This window comes from Theropithecus gelada, chromosome 19, assembly GCF_003255815.1.
Source record: "Theropithecus gelada isolate Dixy chromosome 19, Tgel_1.0, whole genome shotgun sequence".
Lineage (NCBI taxonomy): Eukaryota > Metazoa > Chordata > Mammalia > Primates > Cercopithecidae > Theropithecus > Theropithecus gelada.
Genome location: NC_037687.1, coordinates 32,264,950 through 32,286,586, shown reverse-complemented (window position 1 = coordinate 32,286,586; position 21,637 = coordinate 32,264,950). Strand labels below are relative to the sequence as shown.

The window sequence follows — 21,637 nt, the reverse complement described above, 5'->3', positions numbered from 1 at the left end:
GCAGTGGCGCGATCTCGGCTCACTGCAAGCTCCGCCTCCCAGGTTCACGCCATTCTCCTGCCTCAGCCTCCGAGTAGCTGGGACTACAGGCGCCCGCCACCACGCCCGGCTAGTTTTTTGTATTTTTAGTAGAGACGGGGTTTCACCATGTTAGCCAGGATGGTCTCGATCTCCTGACCTCGTGATCCACCCGCCTTGGCCTCCCAAAGTGCTGGGATTACAGGCTTGAGCCACCGCGCCCGGCCTGTTTTTTGTATTTTTAGTAGAGACGGGGTTTCACCATGTTAGCCAGGATGGTCTCGATCTCCTGACCTCGTGATCCACCTGCCTCAGCCTCCGAGTAGCTGGGACTACAGGCGCCCGCCACCACGCCCGGCTAGTTTTTTGTATTTTTAGTAGAGACGGGGTTTCACCATGTTAGCCAGGATGGTCTCGATCTCCTGACCTCGTGATCCACCCGCCTCGGCCTCCCAAAGTGCTGGGATTACAGGCTTGAGCCACCGCGCCCGGCCTTTTCTTTCTTTTCTTTGTTTCTTTTCTTTTCTTTTCTTTTTTTCATCTTTTTTATTTTTGAGATGGGAGTTTCCCTATGTTGCCCAGGCTGGAGTGCAGTGGCGCGATCTCGGCTCACTGCAAGCTCTGCCTCCCGGGTTCACACCATTCTCCTGCCTCAGCCTCCCGAGTAGCTGGGACTACAGGCGCCCCCACCACACCTGGCTAATTTTTTGTATTTTTAGTAGAGAGGGGGTTTCACCGTGTTAGCCAGGATGGTCTCGATCTCCTGACCTCGTGATCTGCTCACCTCGGCCTCCCAAAGTGCTGGGATTACAGGCGTGAGCCACCGTGCCCGGCTGGTATCACCATTTCTTACTTCTGTCTTCCAAGATCCATCAGCTCCCGCACAGATTAATCTTGTGAATCAAAGGATAATGTTCTAGGAATCACCCTCCCATCCACCCCCCCGTGTCTTCCAAGGCTTGATGCTGGCGTTAATCTCTGTGATTCCCTGGGTTGACTATCTGGGAAGGATGATACTATAGTTTGGATCTGTGTCCCCGCCAAATCTCATGTTGAAATGGAATCCCCAGTGTTGGAGGCGGGACTTGGTGGAAGGTGTTTGGATCTTGGGGGTGGACCCCTCGTGAATGATTTAGTACTAAGGAAGGAGACCACTACTCCTGCTGTCCTCCTCCCCCGACCTTGCCTCGTTCACAAGACAGGAGGAAAGAGAGAAAGAAACAAAAGTAAGATAAATAGCCAGACAACCTTGGCACCACCACCCGGCCCTAGGAGTTAAAAAAAGTAATAATAATAACATCAACCCCTGGCCTAAACTACTTGTGTTATCTGTAAATTCCAGACACTGTATGAAAAAAGCATTGTAAAAACTTTTTGTTCTGTTAGCTGATGCACGTAGCCCCCAGCCACATTTCCCACGCTTGCTCGATTTATCACGACCCTTTCACGTGGACCCTTTAAAGTTGTAAGCCTTTAAAAAGGCCAAGAACTTCTTTTTCTGGGAGCTCGGCTCTTAAGACGCGAGTCTGCCAACACTCCCGGCGGAATAAAAAACCTCTTCCTTCTTTAATCTAGTGTCTGAGGAGTTTTGTCCACGGCTGGTCCTGCTACCTTTCTTGGTTCCCTGACCGGGAAGCGAGATGATTAAAGGACGGTGGAGGCAGCCCCTTAGGCAGCTTATGCCTGCCCTGTAGAGCATCCCTGCGGGAGACTCTGGCCAGCTTGAGCGATGCGGATCCTGAGAGCGCTCCAGGGTAGGCACTTGCCCTGGTGGAACGTCTCCTCAGAGCAGTGCACAGCAGGCCCCTGTGGGCGATCAACACAGTGGCTGAACACCGGGAACGAACTGGCACTTTAAGTCCGGACATCTGAAACTTGGTAAGACTGGTCTTTGGAACTCGCCCACTCCATTTGAGTGGAAGCGTGGCCTGATCACCCACGGCGTGCCTGTACCGGCACTTTGGTTTTTGTTTTTGATTTGACTTGAATTAATTGCTTGATACTTTGGTTTTAGTTTTTATTTTGACTTGACTTGAATGACTTGATAAACAGGCGTGCCTTTATTGGTGTGCCTTTATTTTGACTTGGCTTAAATTGCTTGACGAACAGGTGTGCCTTTAACAACATTTGGTTTTCGTTTTGGTTTTGATTTCGTGTGAATGAGATGAGTGAGTGACCTTTTACCCTTTCCTTCTTGTAGTGTGAATGTTGTTTTGTCTCGAGAGAAAAATAGGTCGCACACACAGTAAGCCCACTCCGCTAGGAACTGTGTTAAAACATTTCAAAAAAAAAAAAAAAAAAAAAGGAAAGTCATCAAATCATCAAAACTTACTCTATTAAAATGCAGGTTACAGAACCTTAAGAAAGGTTTTGCAGGCCGGGCGCGGTGGCTCACGCCTGTAATCCCAGCACTTTGGGAGGCCGAGGCGGGCGGATCACGAGGTCAGGAGATCGAGACCATCCTGGCTAACACGGTGAAACCCCGTCTCTACTAAAAATGCAAAAAATTAGCCGGGCGAGGCGGCGGGCGCCTGTAGTCCCAGCTACTCGGGAGGCTGAGGCAGGAGAATGGCGTGAACCCGGGAGGCGGAGCTTGCAGTGAGCCGAGATCGCGCCACTGCACTCCAGCCTGGGCGACTAAGCGAGACTCTGTCTCAAAAAAAAAAAAAAAAAAAGAAAGGTTTTGCAGGAAATTATAGAGTTAAGTTAACCCCTTAGAGGTTAAGATCTCTGTGTGAATTAGAACTGCCCTCTGTTGGTGTTGGATGGCCCACCGAAGGAACTATAGACAAGGAACAATTGGCCTTGTATTCAAGGTGGTGACAGGGGTTGGAGGGAAGCCAAGTGTCCTTAGACCAAGTCTTTTTTTTATTTTTTTGAGACGGAGTCTCGCTCTGTCGCCCAGGCTGGAGTGCAGTGGCCGGATCTCGGCTCACTACAAGCTCCGCCTCCCGGGTTTACGCCATTCTCCTGCCTCAGCCTCCCGAGTAGCTGGGACTACAGGCGCCCGCCACCTTGCCCGGCTAGTTTTTTGTATTTTTTAGTAGAGATGGGGTTTCACCGTGTTAGTCAGGATGGTCTCGATCTCCTGACCTCGTGATCCGCCCACCTCGGCCTCCCAAAGTGCTGGGATTACAGGCTTGAGCCACCGCGCCCGGCCAACCAAGTTCTTTTATATTGACTCATGGTTAAATATAACACAGACAAAACCAGCATAAATTTAGCCCTGTTTAACAGCTTATTGCAGAAAAGCCAAAAGTAAAAGTAAGAACAGCTTCACCAGCAGACACAGAGTTACAAAAGACAGTCCCAGAAACAGCAAGAGAAGCCAGTTTTGCAGGAGCCGTCAGAGATAACAGAAATTCTTTCTCCATGTGTCCCAGCCTACCCCGCTTTACCGAGGCCAACAGCCCCTCAGAAACAACATTCAGGAGCTAACACGCCCCAGGTCTCACCTGGAAGGGGAGGATCAGAGTCTCGAGAGACCAAGGAAGGAAGTCAAGATAGCCAGGTGGGCCGTCTCAGATCTGGTCTTGCTCGAGCTATGCAAATGCGTCTCAGGGAGACGCGAGGACCTGTCTATTATAATGACCAGACCCACACCCATAGGGGCAACAGGCTTTCATCTCTCAGCCCTTTTCAACCATTGATCTACTAAACTGGAAACACCCTGAACCCGCCACCTTGCTCTCCGCAGCTAGAGCCCTGTCGAGCATGCCTGTGTAGAGGTGTTGGACTCAAGTTTACTCCAGCAGACCTGACCTACGGGACCAGCCTTGGGCATCGTAGACTAGGAGCTATACGTGGACGGGAACAGCTTCGTCAACCCACAAGGAGAGAGATGTGCAGAGTATGCGGTGGTAACCCTGGACACTGTCGTTAAGCTGAGCCCATTGCTTTAATTCGGGCCTTAGAACTCAGTGAAGGTAAGACCGTAAACATTTACACTGACTCTCAGTATGCCTGTTTCACCCTCCAAGTGAATGAAAAATTATATAAAAGAAAAGAGCCTGTTAAGCTCTAGGAAAAAGGAGAAAAACACCCAGAAAATGCAATTCAGCTTGAACGTTTGCAGAGGTACTGAGAAGCACTTCTGCAGAGGTTAAGAGCTGGTAGAAAAAAGACTAAGAGTGAGTACAAAAAAGAAAAATTAGCAATGTGAGAGGACATGAACGTGGATGTAAGTGTAAAAAAAGTCAAGTTAGGCAAGGATTCAAGAGCCGGACAAGGCTAGAGAGAGATTAATATGCGAGATGCAGAAAGAAAGGACACTAGAAGGGTAAATGTTCACAAGGCAATAAAGAAAATGGCCAAGGCCGCAAGACAAAGAGGCCATTGGCCAAGGGCTGCCTCACCTTGGAGGAACCAGGTACTGATCTGATCAGACTGACAGGAGCTGAAGAATGTAAAGACTAGGGCAGAATATACACCTTCTCATTAGGCTCCCGGGAGCTCATGGTCACATTAGAAGTTAAAAACAGCAAGATTCTGCCGTATCTGGATTCCAATTTCTCGCTGAAGGCTAAGCCACTAAATAGAGTTACAAATGGGGGGAGAAGAATCCCTCCTCTAAGAAACTTAGACAGGAAAAAGAGCCATACCTTGTGAAAACTTGTTTGTAGACTTCACAGAAGTGCCCCGTGCTGGAGGTTATCGGTACAAGCTAGTGCTTGTTTGCTCATTTAAGATAAAATCAGGTTTCTGCCTATGGTCCTCCTCCGAGTCAGGTGCACCCCCACCAAACAAACTAGGCATTTGCCCTATAAGATTTTGTTCAGTCGGCCATCTCCAAATCATAAGTTAAATTAAAGGTGACCTCCAGAAACTAAAGAAATTAACCTTAACAAAAGCAAATGCAGGCTTTAAAAATAGCCATACAACGTGCTCATAATTAAATAAATGAAAATAAAAAACGTCTTCCTTCTTTTTTTTTTTTTTTTATTGAGAGGGAGTCTCGCTCTGTCGCCCAGGCTGGAGTGCAGTGGCGCGATCTCGGCTCACTGCAAGCTCCGCCTCCCGAGTTCACACCATTCTCCTGCCTCAGCCTCCTGAGTAGCTGGGACTACAGGCGCCCGCCACCACGCCCGGCTAATTTTTTGTATTTTTAGAGATAGGGTTTCACCGTGGTCTCGATCTCCTGACCTTGTGATCCGCCTGCCTCGGCCTCCCAAAGTGCTGGGATTACAGGCGTGAGCCACCGTGCTCGGCCAACCTCTTCCGTCTTTAATCCAGTGTCTGAGGAGTTTTGTCTGCGGCTCGTCCTGCTACAGTACCATCCCCATGGTGAAGAGTGAGCTCACAAGACATCTGGTTATTTTAAACTGCGTGGCAAGGCCTGGCGTGGTGACTCACACCTGTCATCTCAGCACTTTGGGAGGCCGAGGTGTGTGGATCGCCTGAGGTCAGGAGTTTGAGACCAGCCCGGGCAACATGGTGAAACCTTATCTCTACTAAAAATACAAAAATTAGCTGGGAGTTGAACCCAGGAGTTGGAGGTTGCAGTGAGCCAAGATGGTGCCACTGCACTCCAGCCTGGGTGACATCTCAACATTTTAATAATAATAAAATGTAAAAAGTATGTGGCACCTCCCGTCCTCGCTCTCTTGCTTCTGTTTTCGACGTGTTATGTGCCTGCTCCCCCTTCACCTTCTGCTATGAGTGGAAAAACTTCCTGACGCCTCCCCAGAAGCTGGACAGATGCCAGCACCGTGCTTCCTGCACAGCCTGTGGAACCGAACCGCGAGCCAGTTAAATCTCTTTTCTCTATAAATTACCCCGTCTCAGGTATTTCTTTTTTTTTTTTTTTTTTTTTTTTTTTTTTTTTTTTTTTTTTTTTTTTGAGACGGAGTCTCGCGCTGTGTCACCCAGGCTGGAGTGCAGTGGCGCGATCTCGGCTCACTGCAAGCTCCGCCTCCCAGGTTCAGGCCATTCTCCTGCCTCAGCCTCCGAGTAGCTGGGACTACAGGCGCCCGCCACCACGCCCGGCTAGTTTTTTGTATTTTTAGTAGAGACGGGGTTTCACCATGTTAGCCAGGATGGTCTCGATCTCCTGACCTCGTGATCCGCCCGCCTCGGCCTCCCAAAGTGCTGGGATTACAGGCTTGAGCCACCGCGCCCGGCCAATTTTTTTTTTTTTTTTTTTTTTTTTAGAGCCAGAGTCTCGCTTTGTCACCCAGGCTGGAGTGCAGTGGCAGGATCGTAGCTCACTGCAGCCTGAAATTCCTGGGCTGAAGCCATCCGCCCACCTCAGCCTCCCAAGTAGCAGGGACTACAGACGTGGGCCACCACACCTGACTAATGTATTTTTTTTAGAGATGAGGTCTTGCTATGTGGTCCAGGCTGGTCTCTAACTCCTGGCCTCAAGCAATCTCCCAACCTCCGCCCCTCAAATTGCTGAGATTACAGGCATGAGCAATTGTGCTGGGCCATGGGGCCTCTCTTAGGCAGTGACTCCAGGCATAAAGGCTTCACCTTATGATATAATCTTGCAAGGGCCCGACCTCTTAATGCTATTCCATTGGAGATTAGGTTTCAGCTTATGGATTTGTGGAAGGGGACACACATATGGAGGCTATAGTGCTACTCAAATTATGACCTACATGTGAGCTGCTTCAGTGTTCCAGGGAGCTGACTGGAAATGAGTCGGCGCCACCCCAGACCTACTGCTCAGAACCCGCATTCAACGAGATCCCCCGTGAGATGTGCACACATTAAAGTTTTTTCTTTTTTCTTTTCTTTCCTGTTTTTCTTTTCTTTTCTTTCTTTTTTTTTTTTTTTTTTTGAGATAGAGTCTTGCTCTGTTGCCCAGGCTGGAGTGCAGTGGCATGATCTCAGCTCACTGCAACCTCTGCCTCCTGGGTTCAAGCGATTCTCATGCCTCAGCTTCCCGAGTAGCTGGAATTACAGGCACACGCCACACCATGCCTGGCTAACTTTTGTATTTTTAGTAGAGACAGCGGTTTTGTGTTTTGTTTTTTTTTTTGAGATGAAGTCTCACTCTTGTCCCCCAGGCTGGAGTGCAGTGGTGCGATCTTGGCTCACTGCAATCTCTGCCTCCTGGGTTCAAGCGATTCTCCTGCCTCAGCCTCCCGAGTCGCTGGGATTACAGGCACCCGCCACCACGCCTGGCTAATTTTTGTATTTTTAGTAGAGAAGGGGTTTCACCATGTTGACCAGGTTGGTCTCGAACTCCCGACCTCAGGTGATCCACCCGCCTCGGCCTCCCAAAGTGCTGGGATTACAGGCGTGAACCACTGCGCCCGGCCGAGACAGCGTTTTTACTAAACCCCGTTGACCATGTTGCCCGGGCTGGTCTTGAACTCCTGACCTCAGGTGATCCACTTGCCTCAGCCTCCCAAAGTGCTGGGATTACAGGCACGACCCACTGCGCCCGACACATTAAAGTTTGAGAAACACGGTCTAGAACATACGCCCTGCGTCTGCTGGCACCAGCAGTTGAACAAGAGCTAAGACCATGGAGGGCAGTGAGGGGCCCACTCCTGCCCCGTTTTGTTCTGTATCTCTGCCCACATAGGATCTTCTTCCTAATTTCTCAGCCCCCAACCCAGTGACCAACCTCCATATGAAGACTCAGACCAACAGCTCCATCACCCTGAGCTGGGACGTCCCCAGTGGCCCAGACCTTCAGGACTACACCTACTGGGTAGAGTACACTGGAGACGGTGGTGGAACTGAGACCCGAAACACAGCAAAGGCCAGTGTGACAGCTGAGGGACTCGAACCCGGAACCTTGTACACATTCTCTGTACGGGCAGAAAAAAATGGAGCATATGGCTCCAGGCAGAATCTCAGTGTCTCCACAGGTAGGAACCCTCAGTGCCCGCTCCCTGTGTTGGCGAGAGGTTCAGACCCGGCAGCAGCGGCGTGGCACCTCCTCTGGGCTCTGGCTCTGTAGTCCGTAGGCTCTTCAGCCTCACTGAGCTCAGACACCCCCCTCTCCAAGTTCACAGGTAGATGTAATCACAGCTGGGAGCTGGCTCTGCGCTGAAGAAGAAGACAGCCCGTGCCACGTCTCCTGCCGCTGAGCGTGGGGCTTCGGGGGCACAGGCCTTTTCTTTCTTCCCCTTCCCCTTCCTCTTTCTTTCTTTCCTTTCCTTCCTTCTTCCTTCCTTCCTTCTTTCTTTTCTTTTCTTTTCTTTTCTTTCTTTCTTTCTTTTTTCTTTTTTTTTTTGAGACGGAGTCTGGCTCTGTCGCCCAGGCTGGAGTGCAGTGGCCGGATCTCAGCTCACTGCAAGCTCCGCCTCCCGGGTTCCCGCCATTCTCCTGCCTCAGCCTCCCGAGTAGCTGGGACTACAGGCGCCCGCCACCTCGCCGGGCTAGTTTTTTGTAATTTTTAGTAGAGATGGGGTTTCACCGTGTTAGCCAGGATGGTCTCGATCTCCTGACCTCGTGATCCGCCCGTCTTGGCCTCCCAAAGTGCTGGGATTACAGGCTTGAGCCACCGCGCCCGGCCTCTTTCTTTCTTTCATTTTTTCCTTCCTTCCTTTCTTTCTTCTTCTTTCTTTCTCTCTTTCTCTTTTCTTTCTTCCTTCCTTCCTCCCTCCCTCCCTCCCTGCCTTCCTTTTCCTCCTTTCCCTCCTTCCTTCCTTCCTTCCTTTCTTTCTTTTTCTTTCTCTCTCTTTCTTTCTTTCTTTCTTTCTTTCTTTCTTTCTTTCTTTCTTTCTTTCTTTCTTTCTTTCTTTCTTTCTTTCTTTCTTTTCTTTCTCTGTCTCTCTCTCTCCCTTCCTTCCTTCCTTCCTTCCTTCCTTCCTTCCTTCCTTCCTTCCTTCCTTTCTTTCTTTCCTCTTTTTTTTTTTTTGAGACAGGATTTCTCTCTGTTACCTAGGCTGGAGTACAATGGCACAATCTCAGCTCGCTGCAACTCAGCCTCCTGGGCTCAAGCAATTCTCCTGCCTCCGCCTTCCAAGTAGCTGTGACTGCAGGCACGCACCACCATACCCAGCTAATTTGTGTATTTTTAGTAGAGACAGGGTTTTGCCATGTTGGCCAGACTTGTCTTGAATTCCTGGCCTCAAGTGATCCACCCACCTTGGCCTCCCAAATTGTTGGGATTACAGGCGAGAGTCACTGCGCCTGGTCTCTCTTTCTCTCTCTCTCTCTCTCTCTCGCTCTCTCTCTCTCTCTCTCTCTCTCGATGATCCTGCTCTGTCTCCCAGGCTGGAGTGCAGAGGCACAGTCATAGCTCACTGTAGCCTGAACCTCCCAAGCTCAAGCGATCCTCCCACCTCAGTCTCCCTAGTAGCTGGGACTACAGGCATGTGCTACTGTGCCCAGCTAATTTGTTTTAATTTTCAGTAGAGCTAGGGTCTCACTATGTTGCTCAGGCTGGTCTCAAATTCCCAGGCTCAGGCAGTCCTCCAGGTTTAGCTTCCCAAAGTGCTGAGATTACAGGCCTGAACCACCGTGCCCTGCCAGGAAGTATTTCTTAATGAGCTGGGCTACACAAGGACAGGGCATATCACTGTGTTCTGGACTCTTGGGGACTAGGGGACGTGGAAATCCTGACTCTGCTCCCTCTCCCAGTCCCCAACGCAGTGAGAAGCCTCAGCAGGCAGGACGGGACCAACAGCTCTATCACGTTGCGCTGGACAGCTCCCCAGGGCCCAGGCCAGGCTTCCTACACCTACTGGGTCTCATTAATCGGGGAGGGCATGACTGACCCCAGGACGCAAAACACCTCAGATACTGAACTCATCCTAAAAGAACTGGAAGCTGGCCTCCTGTACCACCTCACCGTCTGGGCCGAGAGGAATGAGGTCAGAGGCTATAACAGCACCCTCACTGCAGCCACTGGTGAGACACAGTCAGTTCTCAATACAACTCTATTAGGATGGGGGAAGGGAAAATGTGAAGGGACTTTGGGAGCTCCTTGGGAGATGAAGAGTTCCCATGGGCCCCTCCAGCCTCACCGGCCGGAGCTTAAACCTATAGGCCCCGTTCCTAGTGGGTGTCATTTCTTAGCAGACAGGGCTTTCCAAGCTATGGGACCTGTTTCTTCTCCCTTTCGGAAATGGGCTCTTTGGGGTCAGGGAGAGCCCTCAGTTGTCCAGAACCACCTCTCAGGAGCTGACAGTCACTGGCTGGACAATAGCCAACAGCTGGTCCCAGGGAATTAGATGAACCAAGAGGCCCCCATCTCTCAGCCTAGGCACAGTGGGTCCCACTCATGAGAAAATTCAAAATCACTCTGGAGACTAGCTTCATTCTTTTTTTTTTTTTTTTTTTTTTTTTGAGACAGAGTCTTGCTCTGTTGCCCAGGCTGGAGTGCAGTGGTGTGATCATGGCTCACTGCAGCCTCGACCTCCTGGGCTCAAGTGATCCTCCCATCTCAACCTCCTGAGTAGCTGGGACCACAAGCGTGAGCCACCATGCCCAGCTCATTTAAAACATTATTTTTTGTAGAGACAGGGTCTCATTATGTTGCCCAAGCTGGTCTCGAACTCTTGGGCTCAAGTGATCTTCCTGCCTTGGCCTCCCTAGGCACTGAGATTATAGGAGTGAGCCACCATGCCTAGCCTGAACCTGGAACTCTTCAATCCTTGGTCATTTGGGCTAAAAAGATGAAATTTGTCAGCTCCCTCTAGAAAGGTGGTGTGTCTAGAGTGAGAAGGCACCCTACCTGGGGTTCCCGTGGAAAAGAAAATACAGAGATCAGATCTCAAGGGCCCTGAGAGGTGGTGGACTACAAATCCCATCACACCATGGAGCCATGACTTCATAAGCTTCAGCGATACAGAGAGTCTGTGGCCTCATGGGAGTTATAGTTTCAGTGGGTGGGATTGGTGTGCATTTGGGAAGAACAAAAAGATGACAGGGTGGGACCCAGGGCTGTAGCCAGGGGACGGAGAGGGCTAGGAGATTCTGGTCCCCACAATCTTTGGGTGTCTAGGCTCTTTCCTGTGGTTCATTCAGCCTCCTTAGTCACTGGAGCCATCAATAATAGGTATCTCAGCTTTGCTGTGGGAGAGAGGCAGGGAGGCTAGGGTAGGAGGGTCTTTGAGGATACCCCCTTAGGCCTCTGTTCTCACTTCTCAGCTCCCAGTGAGGTAACAGATCTCCAGAATAAAACTCAGACTAAGAACTCAGTCACGCTGTGGTGGAAGGCCCCTGGAGACCCCCACTTTCAGCTGTACATATACTGGGTCCAGTGGGCCAGCGAGGGACATCCCCAGAGGGGGCAATATCCCCGAGCGAATTGGGCCAACCAGACCCGCAGGACCAATGAGACACAGTACAAGGTGGAGGCGCTGGAACCCGGGACTCTGTACAACTTCACCGTGTGGGCAGAGAGGAATGACGTAGCCAGTTCCATGCAGAGCCTCCGTGCGTCCACATGTGAGACTCCCCTTCCTGCCTTCATGTGGTGAACTGGGCTTAGCTCAGGCCTTGAGGGCTGAGAGATGAATGGAATACAAATCCCATCAGGCCACGGGCCATGACTTCATGAGCTGCAGTGATGGAGGAGCCCAAGGCCTCATGGGAGTTGTAGTTTGGAGGGACTTGTGTCCATTTGGGGAGGACAGAAAAGGAGGGAAGATGAGGAATTTGGATTTGGGGAGGAAGGGATGGGCTCCTCTCAGAAAACTGGCCTCAGTAGTGGGGATAGGGGTGGAGGGGGTGGAAAACCACTTTGGATGGCGCTGCTGACCTCTTGCTTCCTTCACCCAGACCCAGACGCAGTCACCATCACTTCCTGCATCAGCACCTCAGGGGGCTATGGAGTCATCTTGACCTGGTCCTGCCCCCAGGGAGGCTACGAGGCCTTTGAGTTGGAGGTGGGAGGACAGCGGGGCTCCCAGGACAGATCTTCATGTGGGAAGGGTGTGTCTGTGTCAGGTCTTGGGCCGGCTCAGTCCTACCCAGCCACCATCACGACCATCTGGGATGGAATGAGGGTTGCGTCTCCCTCTGTGACCTGCCACACTGAGAGTGCAGGTGAGCGGAGCCTTGTGGGCCAGGCAGCTACGATGAAATGCTCAGTAGACCCCATCATGCCCCGTTGTGAGGAAATCAATGGGACTCTTCTGTTTCTCATTTCCTTTGAAACATCGTTTTTATTTTATATTTCGAGATGGAGTTTTGCACTTGTTGCCCAGGCTGGAATGCAGTGGCATGATCTTGGCTCACTGCAACCTCTGCCTCCCGGGTTCAAGCGATTCTCCTGCCTCAGCCTCCTGAGTAGCTGGGATTACAGGCACGTGCCACCATGCCCAGCTAATTTTTGGATTTTTAGTAGAGATGGAGTTTCACCATGTTGGCCAGGCTGGTCTCGAACTCCTGACTTCAGGTAATCCACTCGCCTCAGGCTCCCAAAGTGCTGGGATTACAGGTGTGAGCCACCACCCCCATCTACAACTCACCACTTAAAGGTACAATTCAATGACTCTTCTTATATTCACAACGTGGTGCAACCATCATCACTATCAGTTTTAGAACATTTTCATTACCCCCAACAGAAAGCTCACCCCGCTGAACCATCACCCCCTAGTTCTCCCATTCCCCAGCCCCCAGCCCTCGGAAATCTCTCATCCACTTTCAATCTCTATAGATTTGCCTCTCCAGGGCGTTTCATTAAAATGCAATCATAGAACGGGCACAGTGGCTCATGTCTGGAATCCCAGCACTTTGGGAGGCTGAGGTGGAAGGATCACTTGACCTCAGGAGTTCGAGACCAGTCTGGGCAACAGAGTGAGACCCTGTCTCTACATTTTAAAAAATTAGCCAGCCGTGGTGGTGTGCGCCTGAAGTCCTAGCTACAAGGGAGGCTGAGTCAGAAGGATCACTTGAGCCTAGGAGTTTGAGACTGTAGTGAACTATAATCGGGGCCACTGCACTCCAGCCTGGGTGAAGGAACGAGACCCTGTTTCAAAAACAAAACAAAAAAAATGCCGTCATAATTATGTGTTTCTTTGTGACTGGCCACTTTCACTGAGCGTAATTTGTTTTGTTTTTGTTTTGAGACTCACTCCGTCACCCAGGCTGGAGTGCAATGGTGCAATCTCTGCCCGCTGCAACCTCTGCCTCCAGGGTTCAAGCAATTCTTGTGCCTCAGCCACCCAAGTATCTGGGATTACAGGCATATGCCACCATGCTTGGCTAACTTTTTATTTTTTATTTATTTTTTATTTTTGAGGCAGAGTTTCACTCTTGTCGCCCAGGCTGGAATGCAGTGGTGTGATCTTGTCTCACTGCAACCTCCACCTCCCGGGTTCAAGTGATTCTCCTGCCTCAGCCTCCTGAGTAGCTGGGATTATAGGTGCCTGCCACCACACCCAGCGAATTTTTATACTTTTAGTAGAGATGGGGTGTCGCCATGTTGGCCAGGCTGGTCTCGAACTCCTGACCTCAAGTGATCCTCCTGCCTCTGCCTCCCAAAGTGTTGGGATTATAGGCGTGAGCCAAGGCACCTGGTCCATCCATTCATTTTTATCCATTCCCTGATCCAGTTGATGGATCAGTTGAGTAGTTTCCACTTTTGACTGTTACGGGTAATGCCACTAGGAATGTTTGTGGACAGGTTTTGTGTGGACGTATGTTTGTATTTCTCTTGGGTCTATACCCGGTAGTGGTACTGAGGGATCACATGGGAACTATATGTCTAACTGCCCCCTTCCTTTTTTTTTTTTCCTAATGTGGTTGTATCATCTTGCATTAATCAATGGGATACTTGAAGAAGTTTGGAGTTTAGACTTTGGAAAGACCTGGCCATGTGCCAAGACCGTGGCCATAAGCCTCACTCTGCCCCATCGATCACTCCCTAGGAATGGGGTTACTTATGAGATTGGGTCTCCAATCTGGAGAGAGACTGGGGGTTGACGCGGCGATCAATGGATGCTGTTTGAACTGGGCTTTGCCAGACTCCATTGTCTGGAAAGTTCTCTACCTTAGTAACAAGGATCCCTGAGAGAACAGGTCCTCTAGTCCAATTCTGTGAGCCCACGTCCATGAACAAGTCTCCCCTATAGGTTGTAAGACTCTGCAGTTCCCTGTCAACAAGCACGCTCTTCCCAGGATTGTTGAGAAGCTGCAGCTTGGCGGCCTTCAAGGCTGATAGAGATGGGCCATAGGCTTGAGTCTACCCTAAGACCAGACATTTAATGACAGGTCTTGGAAGAGCCGTGCCATCAGCCTGAGAGCAGCCACAGACACCACACCACAGATCAGCCGGGCGCGGTGGCTCACGCCTGTAATCCCAGCACTTTGGGAGGCTGAGGCGGGCGGATCACCTGAGGTTGGGAGTTCGAGACCAGGCTGACCAACATGGAGAAACCCTGTCTGTACTAAAAATGCAAAAAATTAGCCGGGCGTAGCGACGTGTGCCTGTAATCCCAGCTATTCAGGAGGCTGAGGCAGGAGAATCACTAGAACCCAGGAGGTGGAGGTTGCAGTGAGCCAGGATCGTGCCATTGTGCTCCAGCCTGGGCAACAGGGCAAAACTGTCTCAAAAAACAAACCAAAAAAAAAAAAAAAAAAGACACCACCAGATCTCGGTAGGCTTCGCTGCTGGGGAGCCCTTCTGCAGCCAGCAGGACCTCTGAGAAGATGAAGCCTCAATTCTGGGGAGAACAGAAGCCGTCCATGCTGGGGACGATTTCACAACCGGCGAAGTGTTTCCTCCGCCTCAGCACTACAGATGTTTCAGGCTAGATCCTTCTTTGTTGCGGGGGGGTGGTAGGGGGCATCCTGTGCACTGTAGGATATTGAGCCGCACGTCTGGTTCCCACCAACTAGATGCCAGTAGCACTCCCACTTCCCAGCTGTGACAACCAAAAATGTCTCCAGACATTGCCCAGTGCCTCTTTGGGAACAAAATCACTCTTGTTGAGAACCACAAGTCTAAGCTAAGGAAGGTGAGAGTCACTTTTTGAGACATGATTTCACTCTGTTGCCCAGGCTGGAGTGCAGCAATACGATCATGGCTCACTGCAGCCTCTACCTCCCAGGCTCAAGTGATCCTCCTGCCTCAGTCCCCTGAGTAGCTGGGACTATAGGCATGTACTACCATGCCCAGCTGTTTTGTTGGGGTCTTTTTTTTCTGAGAAGAGTCTCACTGTGTCGCCCAGGCTGGAGTGCAGTGGTGCAGTCTCAGCTCACTGCAACCTCCACCTCCCGAGTTCAAGTGATTCTCATGCTCAGCCTCCTTAGTAGCTGGGATGACAGGTGTGCACCACCATACCCAGCTAACTTCTGTATTTTTAGTAGAGGCAGGGTTTTGTTATGTTGCCCAGGCTGATCTCAAACTCCTGGGCTCAAGTGATCCACCCACCTCAGCCTCCCAAAGCGTTGGGATTACAGGCGTGAGCCATCGCACCTGGCCAGGAGTCATTCTTCAGCACCCAGGTCACCTCTGAAAATGAAGGACAGTTGACTTTTGAACAATGGTCCCCTACACAGTAGAAAATCTGCATATAACACCTGGGCGCAGGAGCTCACGCCTGTAATCCCAGCACTTTGGGAGGCCAAGGCAGGCGGATCATGAGGTCAGGAGATCAAGACCATCCTGGCTAACATGGTGAAACCCCATCTGTACTAAAAATACAAAAAATTAGCCGGGTGTGGTGGCGGGCGTCTGTAGTGCCAGCTACTCGGGGGGCTGAGGCAGGAGAATGGCATGAACCAGGGAGGCGGAGGTTGCAGTGAGCTGAGATCGCGCCACTGCACTCCAGCCTGGGCGACAGAACGAGACTCCATCTCAAAAAAAGAAAAAGAAAAAAAATCTGCATATAACATTTGACTCCCCCAAAATTTAACTACTACTACCTACTCTTGATTGGAAGCCTTACCAATAACATAACATATATTTTGTCTGTCATATGTACTACATATTGTATTATTTTTGTTTGTTTGCTTTTGAGACGGAGTCTCGCTCTGTCACCCAGGCTGGAGTGCACTGGCGCGATCTCTGCTCACTGCAAGACCCGCTTCCCGGGTTCACACCATTCTCCTGCCTCAGCCTCCCGAGTAGCTGGGACTACAGGCGCCCGCCACCACGCCCGGCTAATTTTTTTTGTATTTTTAGTAGAGACAGGGTTTCATCGTATTAGCCAGGATGGTCTCAATCTCCTGACCTCGTGATCTACCTGCCTGGGCCTCCCAAAGTGCTGGGATTACAGGCGTGAACCACCCCGCCTGGCTCTACTATATACTGTATTCTTATAATCAAGTAGCTAGAGAAAAAAAGTTCTTAAGAACATCCTAAGGAAGAAAAAATGTATTCACTATTTATGAAGTGGATCATCATAAAGGTCTTCATCCCTGTGGTCTTCGCGTTGAGTAGGCAGAGGACGAGGAGGAAGGAGGGGGGCTGGTCTTGCTGTCTCAGGGGTAGAGGAAAATCCATGGGTAACTGTGTAAGTATAACTGGACCCACGCAGTTCACACCCGTGATGTTCAAAGGGTCAGCTGTAGTTGGACCAGGCTCCTGGGGAAGAGGAAAGGCTGGGGAAGAGGAAAGGCTGGGCAAGGTTGGAGACAGATGACCAGATAAGACCTGCGCTCTAAGAGCTCCCAACGCCTCCTCCCTACAGGGGTCATTGCCGGAGCCATCGTGGGCATCCTCCTATTTCTCATCCTGGTGGGTCTGCTGTTTTTCTTCCTGAAGAGGAGGTGAGACTCCGCACAGGGCTGACCGCCTGGAGGGTGGGGGCTGGAGAAGAAGGAGGAGGATCCCTGGTTGCAGCCTCACCCCTGAGCCTTTCATCCTAATGTCCTTTTCCCAGGAATAAGAAGAACCCGCAGAAACCAGAACTCAGGGACCTGGTCTTCAGGTGAGCAGAAGGTCTCGGGGGCGCGTCGGAAAGAATCTGGTCAAATCAAGGGGTGTTTGCTGGCTAGGTCAGAGGGCTTTCCTTGAATATCCTGCCTAAAATATTCCCGCGGGGTGTGGCGGCTCACGCCTGTAATGCTAACACTTTGGGAGGCCGAGGTGGAAGCATTGCTTGAGGCCAGGAGTTCGAGACCAGCCTGGGCAACCTAGTAAGACTGCCAGAGGGTGGATCAGTGCATCTACCCACAAAGGTCTCAGAAGGGACCCATGCCCCTGCGACTTCTGCGACAGGGACCACAGCCCTTCCATCTCGACTCACTCCCCAAGCAGCCTGGGCCAGTGAATTCAGTTCTGGTCTCAACTCCTGGACTTTCATTCATTCATTCAGCAGAATTCATTCATTCATTCAGCAAATATCAGCTGAGCACCAGCATGTATCAGGCACTGTTCTAGGTGCCAAACAAACAGCTAATTAAACCAAGATTCCTGCCCGCCAGGGGCTTATATCCTGGTTCAGGAGATATCAATAAACAAGATCGCTGGGCATGGTGGCTCACGCCTATAATCCCAGCACTTTGGGAGGCCAAGGTGGGCAGATCACGAGGTCAGGAGATCGAGACCATCCTGGCTAACACGGTGAAACTCCATCTCTACTAAAAATACAAAAAATTAGCTGGGCGTGGTGGTGGCGCCTGTAGTCCCAGCTACTTGGGAGGCTGAGGAGGAGAATGGCGTGAACCTGGGAGGCGGAGCTTGCAGTGAGCCAAGATCGCGCCACTACACTCCAGCCTGGGCCACAGAGTGAGACTCCATCTGAAAAAATAAAAAATAAAAATAAATGAATAAATAAACAAGGTCGTTAAAAATATGATATAAACTTTCAGACGGGGCCAGGCACGGTGGCGCACACCTGTAATCCCAGCTACTCAGGAGGCTGGGGCAGGAGAATCACTTGAATCCAGGAACAGAGGTTGCAATGAGCCGAGATTGTACCATATATATATAGAATAAAGTCAGAGACAAAGCAAGAGGAGGGGATAGGAAGGGTAGAGGAATATTTTGATATTCTTTTTTTTTTTTTTTTTTTTTTTTTTTTTGAGGTGGAGTCTTGCTCTGTTGCACAGGCTGAAGTGCAGTGGCACAATCTTGGCTCACCGCAACCTCCGCCTCCCGGGTTCAAGCAGCCTCCTGAGTAGCTGGGACCACAGGCATGCACCACCACACCCGGCTAATTTTTGTGTTTTTTAGTAGAGACGGGGTTTCACTATGTTGGCCAGGCTGGTCTCAAACTCCTGACCTTGTGATCCACCCACCTTGGCTTCCCAAAGTTCTGGGATTACACGTGTGAGCCATGGCCCCTGGCCTATTTTGATATTCTTCCAATGTGAAAATTAGAAGAAATTAGAGAGAAAATCAGAAGAATTATTTTATTTTATTTTATTTATTAATTTGTCAAGAGAGGGTCTCACTCTGTGGCCCAGGCTGGAGTGCAGTGGCCCTATCATAGCTCACCACAGCCTCGACCTCCTGGGCTCCAGTGGCCCTCCCACCTCAGCCTCCCCTGTAGCTGGGACCACAGGCATGCACCACAATGCCTGGCTAATTTTTAAATTTTTTGTAGAGAAGGGGGTGGGAGGGGGCAGTCTTACTAGGTTGCCCAGGCTGGTCTCGAGCTCCTGGCCTCAAGCAATCCTTCCACTTCGGCCTCCCAAAGTGTTAGCATTACAGGCGTGAGCCGCCACACCCCGCAGGAATATTTTAGGCAGGATATTCAAGGAAAGCCTTGCTAATGAGATGACTAAGAGGAAGTCATCTGAGTACAAACCTACGCAAGTGGGAGAGGAGCAGTGCATGCATCTGGGAAGGGCGTTCCAAGGACAGGGAGGGCGAGTGGAGGGCCCGAGGCAGCAGCACACGTGAGGTTCAGAGAACATCGTGCATCTCCCGCTGAGCAGAGCGAGGAAAGGGAGGGAGGTGGGAAATGAGATCAGAGCGACATCAGTGGGGCCAGAGCAGGCACAGGCTTGTAGATAAAAGTTAGGGCCGGGCGCGGTGGCTCAAGCCTGTAATCCCAGCACTTTGGGAGGCCGAGATGGGCGGATCACGAGGTCAGGAGATCGAGACCATCCTGGCGAACACAGTGAAACCCCGTCTCTACTAAGAAATACAAAAAATAGCCGGGCGAGATGGCGGGCGCCTGTAGTCCCAGCTACTCGGGAGGCTGAGGCCGGAGAATGGCGTGAACCCGGGAGGCGGAGCTTGCAGTGAGCAGAGATCCGGCCACTGCACTCCAGCCTGGGCTACAGAGCGAGACTCCGTCTCAAAAAAAAAAAAAAAAAAAAATAAAAGTTAGGACTTTGGATTTATCGTGAGATGGGAGTTCTGAAAAGATTTTGAATAGATTAGTGACACAGTCTAACAGGTGTAAGAAGCAAAGGGAAGAGATTTGTAATAATCCAGACAAGAGGCCAGGCGCGGTGGCTCACACCTGTAATCCCAGCACTTTGGGAGGCTGAGGCAGGAGGATCACTTGAGGTCAGGAGTCCGACCTCTGTATTTTTGTATTCTACTAAAAATACAAAAATTAGCCGGGCATGGTGGTGGGCACCTGTAATCCCAGCTGCTCAGGAGGCGGAGGCAGGAGAATCGCTTGAGCTTCGGAGGCTGAGGTGGCAGTGAGCCGAGATCACACCATTGCACTGCAGCCTGGGCGACAGAATGAGACTCTGTCTCAAAAAAAAAAAAAGAGAGAAAAAGAAAGAAAGTGAAACTACAAGAATGGGCCAAACCCTGTAAGAAGTGTGTGTCCAGTGAGAAAAGTGGCTTGGGGCTGGACACTGGGGAACAGTTACCTTTTAAGACGGACAGAGGAGGAGGGGCCTGCCCAGGAAATGGACGAGCAGCAGCTGGGCAGGTGGGGGCCAAGCCAGGACCAGTGTTCAGGAACAGTGCAGATCCAGGAAACAAGCAGGCACAGGCGGTGGTGCTACACGATGCTGAGCAGTCAGGCCGGTGGGGGCTGAAACGTGGCCTTTGCAATTACAGACAGGGAGGTCATGACGATTTTGGAGAAAGGTGGTCCCTGGAGTGGTAGATACAGACTCCAGGCCATGGTGATGGGATAACAGGAAGGAGAAACACTGGTCTGCATGAGAAGTTTGAGTGTAGGGCTGTCTGAGTAGGTTTATTATTATTATTATTATTATTATTATTATTTATTATTTTTTATTTTTTATTTTTTGAGATGAAGTCTCGCCCTGTCACCCAGGCTGGAGTGTAGTGGTGCGATCTCGGTTCACTGCAACCTCTGCCTCCTGGGTTCAAGTGATTCTCCTGCCTCAGCCTCCCGAGTAATCGGGACTACAGGTGTGCAACACCACGCCCAGATTATTTTTGTATTTCTAGTAGAGACGGGGTTTCACCATGTGGGCCAGGCTGGTCTCAAACTCCTGACCTCGTGATCCACCTGCCTCAGCCTCCCAAAGTGCTGGGATTACAGGTATGAGGCATCGCGCCCGTCGAGACAGCATTTATAAAATTCTATTGCAAGCTGGGCGCAGTGACTCATGCCTGTAATCCTAGCACTTTGGGAGGTCGAGGTGGGAAGATTGCCTGAGATCAGGAGTTTGAGACCAGCCTGGGAAATACGGTGAAACCTTATCTGTACTAAAATACAAAAAATTAGCCAGGTGGTGTGGCGGGCACCTGTAGTCCCAGCTACTCGGGAGGCTGAGGCAGGAGAATTGCTTGAACCTGGGAGGCAGAGGTTACAGTGAGCCGAGATCGTGCCACTGCACTCCAGCCTGGGAGACAGAACGAGACTCTGTCTCCAAAGGAAAAAAAAAATTATATTACAAGAGGAAGAGTGAGAAAGAGCTGAAGTTCCATGAAGTCAAGCAACTTTTTTTAATGTTTTAATTTTAGTTTTAAAAATTGAGACAGGATCTCACTCTAGGCTGGAGTCTAGTGTGGCAAACACAGCTCGCTGCAGCCTTGATCTCCTGGTTCAAGTGATCCTCTTATCTCAGCCTGCGAGTAGCTGGGACCACAGTTGTGCACCACCATGCCTGGCTGATTTTTTAATACGTAAATTTCTGTGGAGACAGTGTCCTGCTGTGTTGCCCAGGCTGGTCTTAAACTCCTGGGCTCAAGCAATCCTTCTGGCTCAGCCTCTCAAAGTGCTGGAATGACAGGCGTGAGCCACCGCGCCGAGCCTCCCTTGTTTTTGAGGCTGAGTCATAGTCCATTGTATGGCTCGACCACGTTTGGTTTATCCGTTCCCCCATAGATGGAGGCTTAGGTTGCGTCCACCTCTGGGCTATCCTGAACGTTATAAATATGGGCATGCAAATAGGCTTTTGAGTCTTTGCTTTCAGTTATTTTGGGGATATACCCAGGAGTGGCATTGCTGGATCAAAAACACCTTTTCATTGATCCCAAAAGCGCTATATATATATAAAATATACATGTGTATATATATACACATACACACACACACACATATATATATGTATACATATATATACATACCATTATTATAAGATTTCAGTGAGTGGAAAGGATATCTATCTATCTATCTATCTATCTATAGATATCTATTTCTATATCTATATATATAGAGAGAGATATATATATATAGAGAGAGAGAGAGAGAGAAATGGACAGAGTCTTGCTCTGTTGCCCAGGCTGGAGTTTGGTGGTGCAGTCTCGGCTTACTCAACCTCCACCTCCCAGGTACAAGTGATTCTCCTGCCTCAGCCTCCTGAGTAGCTAGTAGACTACAGGCAGACACCACCACACCCGGCTAATTTTTGTATTTTTAGTAGAGATGGG

General features: G+C 50.3%; 1 protein-coding gene across 1 annotated transcript in view; it reads left to right on the top strand.

Moving 5' to 3' along the window:
* Positions 1-21,637, top strand: part of PTPRH (protein tyrosine phosphatase, receptor type H) — a 45,616-nt gene that overhangs the window by 16,498 nt on the left and 7,481 nt on the right. Inside the window, exons 3-8 of the mRNA XM_025365900.1 lie at positions 7,575-7,841; positions 9,562-9,831; positions 11,074-11,373; positions 11,707-11,973; positions 16,566-16,644; positions 16,758-16,805. Coding sequence (XP_025221685.1) covers positions 7,575-7,841; positions 9,562-9,831; positions 11,074-11,373; positions 11,707-11,973; positions 16,566-16,644; positions 16,758-16,805 — 1,231 coding nt within the window. The remainder of the gene's footprint in view (positions 1-7,574; positions 7,842-9,561; positions 9,832-11,073; positions 11,374-11,706; positions 11,974-16,565; positions 16,645-16,757; positions 16,806-21,637) is intronic.